General features: G+C 39.2%; 1 protein-coding gene across 1 annotated transcript; it reads right to left on the reverse strand.

The window, feature by feature from the left end:
• Window positions 1–342: 342 nt before the first annotated feature.
• On the reverse strand, window positions 343–3138 carry LOC135476148 (fatty acid-binding protein, liver-like). Its single transcript, XM_064756069.1, has 4 exons — window positions 3022–3138; window positions 1400–1587; window positions 768–866; window positions 343–451 (listed from the first exon to the last, which is right to left on the reverse strand). Exons 1-4 carry the CDS (start codon window positions 3089–3091, stop codon window positions 401–403), a joined length of 408 nt encoding a protein of 135 aa, XP_064612139.1. The 5' UTR covers window positions 3092–3138; the 3' UTR covers window positions 343–400.
• Between the last annotated feature and the right edge of the window lie 3670 nt (window positions 3139–6808).

A 6808-nucleotide genomic window follows, 5' to 3' on the forward strand; every position in this document is an offset into this window, starting at 1 on the left:
TCACTCTCACACACAAAGCTTCTACTCGATTGATCCCTCAACCTGTTTTCAACTCCATCTGAGCGATTAACGCATCAAATCCCACCTTTTCGGACTGGTAATTTTCATAACACCTGAGAGTTAAAGTAGACGGATGGATTAAGGAGAAGGTAAGTAGATATTTCCCATAACCATACCCAGAAATCATACGCATTCGCCTCTATGCGACGCAAAGGAAACGTCAGACGAGCATTTTTGGTACATTCAATAATAATTGACATATAAACCACGTAGTTATACAAATCAAACTTTTATTTCCTGAAAATTACGTTACATTCATCTGATTTGAAAAACATGATTTCAGTTGTCTGACATTGCAGTTCTCTTGATTCTTTATCCTCCTTAGGTCACATCCACCTAATCACGGTTTTTTGAACGTTCGCGTTGCTGTCACGTTACCGGCTGTCAAAAGCTAAAAAATGAATTAAACTTTTTAAAAACCGGTACTAAACAAAGTTTACCCATGTTCTAAATATTTCGCTCAAACATTAAAAATGTGTGGGTAGAAATCTTCTCCCGTATAAATTACGGATCTTTTCCGCAGAAGTTTGCATCTTGTAGACAAAATAAACCATAGTTTAGCATGTGTAATTGTCGTTACAGTTTGACATATTCCAAACAAACAATTTGCAAAGTGAATCATGCAGGCAGAACAAATCAGTCAGAAAATGAGTGCGGTTTCAAAAATACTTATACTCTAACAACGAAAACAGCTGATGTGCACTTACATGTGTCATTGTGTTGCCATCGACCTTCCGTACAACCCGTGTGGTGTGTTTACCCTTTGTTGTCTCCACTAAATCGCCACCCTCCAAACTGAAAAGCAACTGAAACAAGGAAAATATCGTGTTAGCCCCAAAATAATGAAATGGGATATGGGGTATCATCGTTGTCCTTGTCAGGCCGTTCGCTGAATAAAACACAGGGCGTTTTAAAACGCTCTGTGTTCTTATTTAATAAATTAAATAAATCAATTTGCATCGTTCGAGGTTTATTTATTTATTTATTTGATAGGTATTTCTTTCTTGGAACGCCCTTTTCGGACTACGAATGGTATAGGAATGTCGGACTTGACGCTTATATTTTACACCGTACTCAAAAATATTTCACTTATACGACGGCGGCCAACATTGTGGTGAAAGAAAACCGGTCAGAGAGCCGGGGAAATCCATGACTATCTGCAGGTTGCTGCCATACTTTCCACGCACGGATCCAGAGGAAGACAGCATGGGTTGGGCTTGAACTCACAGCGACCACATTGGGCCATTGCACCCAGCATAAAGACAGATCAACGATAAATAATCAGTGAGTGAACAAGGCAGCTGCTCAACAATCAGATTACTCTTACAGATTGATTTACCTTGCAGGTTTGGCCTGAGTGGTATGTGAAATCCACTTCCTGTCCTAGAGTGCCTTTCTTCACCTGTTGATTGCTGGAAGTGTTGCCACTTTCAGTGATGGTGACGTCATTTCCGGAAATTTCGATAGTCTCGTGCAAACCGGAACCCAGTAATTCCAATGCCTTTTTAATATCAGATTCGGGAACGTCTACAAAGCAAATGCATAATTACTACTTCTTAAACAGTGCTGTGAAACATAATCAGCAGTACAAAATAGTCAGGCCTTTATTCTATTCTCTCTCTCAGTTGATTTGAATTGCTACTCTATAAACGCCCACTTTAGTTTTAGAAATGAGAGAAACAGAATTAATTATTAATTATATATGGTATGGTTTCGTTGTTTGTAGAGTAAATTTTTTTCTTGCATATATTATAAATATATATGTATAATCTATTAGGTCTATTGTCTATCTGTATCATTTCTATTAGTTGTATGTATGACTAATGTTTGTTTTGTCTTGTACACATGTTGTCGAGGAGACCCTGAATGGTCATTAGGCTGTGGGGAATCCTCGCTAAACAAATAGAGTATTACATTACATGACAGAATGTAGAAAAAAGTATTTGAAATGCTTATGAGAAAGTACGGAACTATGGAAGGAGCATACGAAAAAAACCTCTTTATACAACAAAGACACTTTAATCTATAATCATAATAAAAGTATAAAACTGCCTTTTTAAGGGAGATCCTAAACAATTTTTTTTACTCATTATTGGCGGAGTAAAAATGAAAAAAAGTCTTTGAAAAGGTGCAAAACAGAGATTTTTTTCTGAAGAGTTACTGTTACAATAAATTATAGATCATTCAGCAAAGATCAAGTTTTCATATGAAATGCGCCAGACAAGATAACGTACTTCATTGATACAAGGTATGCTGTATGCTTGTAAAACCAAACATGCATCATCCCTTGGGCTTACCCTATGATACATGTATGTTCAAACAAGTAAATGAATCTATAAAAATTTAGCAAACTTAACTAGCGGTAGAGGTACGTGTACATTTACGTTCAAACGCTGATGGTCCCCAGTTAAAGTAAGTCAACGTTTTTATTTAATACATTCAAGCAACTCTGAAAACCGAATTAGCTAGGGTTGGATATATCCTTCACGGAAGCTGGGAATCTCTTGTGTCACCTTTGTGGAGAATCGCTCATACGGCATAAGTGCTACATGTATAGGGTAATACAGTATTACTGGGTTTCACTTAAGAACTGATTTTGATATGCTTATTTAATTGGGGCCACAATACTATCTCAGGCCTCGCGATAATCATCCAATGAAAAGTAACCATTTGGGACGTACGTTCCTCTATAAATAAATTCTCTTTTTGTTGAGCCTTCAAAAGGATAATTTTTTTTCTCCTTAGCTATAAAAATTGGGTATAAAAAATTCTCTTTTTTTTTTCATCTTCGAAAAGACAAATTTTTCATCTTTACTGTGACAATGATGAGTACAAAACTCTTATTGCACCCCCCTTTTCTCTATAATTATAACTATTTATTAATATGTCTTTTTTGTATTCAAAAAAAAATTTTGCATGTCCTATCCATCGGCTCGGGACCTGTCAACACAGGTCACTTACCTGTTGCCTTCAGATAGTTTTCCATGTTCTCTGTGGCTGTCTGTTCCCACTTTCCAACGAATTTGTCCATGGCGACTGTTCAACGTGAGTAGGTCTACAAGATCGGAGAGGTCAGATAACTCTGCTGTGGAGGCTGTTTGCTTGTGACATCGCTGAGATTCTGTCCCGTTTTATAGGGTCCGGCAGGCTTCACTTTGGTAACATCTGTACAGGTGTGTTTCACTTCACCCCGCCCCCACGTGCGATTCCCAACCCTTCGACACGCCCATCAATCTCGCCAACCAATGGTTCCAGGCAACACGTGTTTAAAGCATACAGTGTTTTGTTTCATCTCGCAGCTGTCTAGTCCTGGAGTGCAAATCAGCCTGGATGGGTAAACACGGGATTTGGCGTGAATGTTTTCAATTACCATTTGGACCATCGACACCTATCGTTGGTTTAAAACAAGTGTTTTACATAGTTTTACATAACAAATGCTGTCTTGGATGTATACAAAGTGAAACTTATTTATAAATGTAAAAACACAGTCAATAGAGAAAAGCGCAGATGTTTCTTCAGGTTTCCGAACAGTATACCGCACCAGTTATCAGTGTCTCCACACTAACTTACTATCAGAAAAAGGAGAACATTTCACTCACTGATCTCATTTGGCTAATCAATACTTGTCGTGTTCGAGGTAGTAGGAACAAGCTATGATGTTGTGAGTTTTTATGATATTTTCATCAATCTTAAATGAACAATCTTTTCTATATGAACTTTCTGCTGAACGAAGTTGACTCCAGCTGCTATGTACGCCATCAATGAGTGACGTTGTTCAGCTCAGGGGAACCAGTATGTCCTAGGACAGATGCGGCATGTTGGGTCAGGAATTTAGTTTCTAAATGAGTTAGGCATTAAGTATTCTAACCATCACGTGATGTAACTTTCTGCCTGCTGTGAAGATACAGATTAGATTCAAAATGCTAAAAAAATTTTAGAAAACACCACGTACAAATCAATGTGAGTAAGTGTTTGGCCCAATATAATGTATAGGAAACTGTGCATCTTTAAATATTTATTTGATTGGTGTTTTATTCAAGAAAATTTCACTTATACGACGGCGGCCAGCATTATGGTGGGTGGCAACCGGGCAGAGCCCTGGAGAAGCCCGACCATCTGCTACTTGCAGACAGACCTTCCCAGGTACGGCCGTAGAGGGAGCCAGCATAAACTGGACTTGAACTCAACGCGACCGCATTGGTTTTAGCTCCTGGGTTTAGCGCGCTAACCAACTGAGCCACAGAGGCCCCTGGATCTTTAATGAATTCGTATAAAAGTAGACTACCCAGAATGCAAAGCGGCATACTTCCGGCAAGTCACATTTGCAATGGGTAACCCACAAAAGACATGTCATGAAACAAATGTTGCTATTTCTATTGTTTCAATCCTATGGCGGCGAACAAAAGCATTTTACATCACGAGTTTTGTTAATTTCCTACGAAATAAGCCACGACTCGCATAGACGTTTTCATTTTATTTAAAGCCTTTTGGCGGTTCAGATAAATCGTAAAGTTTTGGTTTTGACAGTTACGTAAATGAGCTGACCACTGAAAACGGCATCTATAAAACGGCGCGTCCCATAGATGCGTAAAAATGCATGACTAAAAGTTGATTTATATAGTTGTCATGCAAGTCATAAAGAAAATGTCCGTGGACTTTTAGGTGTGTTTTTACCCCACTTCCTAAATACATCAGGTTTGTTGCTTTTCTTTTAAATTTAATAATTATTCCATAATTCCAGCGACACCAAAACATTAACCTAAGACCTTGTCTCGCCTCTCTGACAGCTGACGTTAGGAGTTGACGTTTATTTCTATGATGTGAAATCTTGATTCTCCGTAGAGAAGGGATCTTGTCGTTAAAGCTCTGACGTGCGTGTCTGCGAACAACTTGCCTTATATGGTCGCGTTTTCTAATTTGTCGAAATTTCTGCACTGATGCAGATAAAATTTTAGTCACCCCGATACAATGATTCCAAAGCTTGGCTCTGTGTACTAAAAAATCGGTACAATGAGCGATTTCTACACCTGCTTGTGGTCGAGTAAAATGGGTTATAAAGAATGCTGTTTGTATACACTGTAAATATTTATTAGAATATTTTCATTCCTGATTTAGTTTCCAAAGTTTTCTAATGCATTTAAACTAATAATAATTGCACAGTTACGTCTCTATTTTCGACCTTGAAAACAATTTACATGGAACAAGAAAACGATAATCGGTGCGACATGGACAAATATCATACATCATATATATATATATATATATATATATATATATATATATCGTTCTCGAACTACTTTTGTTCGATCTTGGTCAGCCATCATGGTATTCATCAAAATGGACGAACGTCAGACATATCCATCGGCCTCAGATCCATTCAGGCCTCAGATTCATAAAATTTCATGAAACCTAGAACATGAGTATTGCGTGAACTTTCTTTCATAAATCACGTTGCCCACGGTTTTACAGGTAACGCCACTTCCTAATGAGAAGAAGCTGTAAACAGGAAGCTGGTGCTGATTTCAGATTTCATTTCGGATGTCATTTAATAGGTGAAATATTGATGTTTACATTGTAAGCCACTGATGGAATTCGCTGTCAAACTGGAAATCTACGCATAGCACATGCATCGGAACTATGTACTTGTTTATTCATTTGGACTGTTGTTTAAGCATGAAGCTCAAGAATTTTTCACTTATACGATGGTGGTTAGTTTTACGAGAGGAGGAAAACGACGAACCCGGAGTAAACCACCGGTCTTTGGTAACCTACTGGCCAACTTTCCCACACTTGATATACAGACATTCACACCAAACGGGATGGAAAGCTAGTGTGTCTTCAACGAATGTAAGGCTGCGCAAAGTGCACACGAGATCCGTCGTCAGCAAGGTTCCATGAGCAGTTCCATAAGGTTCCACAGCCAGTTCCACAAGGTTCCACAACCAGTTCCACAAGGTTCCACAAGGTTCCACAAGGTTCCACAACCAGTTCCATAAGGTTCCACAACCAGTTCCACAAGGCTCCACAAGGTTCCACAAGTAGTTCAAGGTTCAACAAAATCGTACACTTATGTAGGTGAACAGTCACTCAGGCCTATCTCGCACACGATAAGAATTTCCATGTGGACAACCTAACAAACTTCCCGGCATTTTTGTTTACTTATTTAATTGATTGATGACAAACGCCATCCTCATGAATATTTCTCTTATACGATGGCATTGTGATGGGAGGATACCGGGCAGAGATCGGGGGAAACTCATGACCCTACGCAGGCTGTCGCCAGATCTCCCCACGTAGACAGTATGAACTGGACTTGAACTCAAGACGACCGCATTGGTGAGAGGCTTCTGGGTCATTGCGCCGCGATGGCACGCTAGTCGTCCTCTTGCCGACATTAAAGTGTCGATTTGCCAACAGAGGCTGAATTTCAATAACATCTGCAACTCCAGTTAAGCATCTTTGCACACGTGGTCATCAGGAAGTGTTAGTGTTCTGAGTGATCGTCTTTTTCATATATCATGACGACATCGAATAGAACGTAACTTAGATGAAATAGTTAAAACATTTACCCTGCTTGGCAGATCTGAATATTATCTCGGATCTCCAACTGCTGCTACTATAAGTACTGAAAAGCTGATCCACCTGTAACACATGGCCCCGGTGGGTATCGAATCCCGTGATGTATGAGAAAGGCCATCGTCCCAATGATAACAAATCTCACAGAGGAAATACACCATAGAGTGTTCAT

Source organism: Liolophura sinensis, chromosome 10 (genome assembly GCF_032854445.1).
Source record: "Liolophura sinensis isolate JHLJ2023 chromosome 10, CUHK_Ljap_v2, whole genome shotgun sequence".
Classification (NCBI taxonomy): Eukaryota; Metazoa; Mollusca; class Polyplacophora; order Chitonida; family Chitonidae; genus Liolophura; species Liolophura sinensis.

Bases quoted from the DNA above. Each gene is read 5' to 3' on its own strand.
- LOC135476148 (XM_064756069.1), bottom strand. From the start codon at position 3,091: ATGGACAAATTCGTTGGAAAGTGGGAACAGACAGCCACAGAGAACATG. The intron at 1,588-3,021 runs GTAAGTGACCTG...TTTGCTTTGTAG, and splicing joins AAACTATCTGAAGGCAACAG to ACGTTCCCGAATCTGATATT. The intron at 867-1,399 runs GTAAATCAATCT...TCCTTGTTTCAG, and splicing joins ACTCAGGCCAAACCTGCAAG to TTGCTTTTCAGTTTGGAGGG.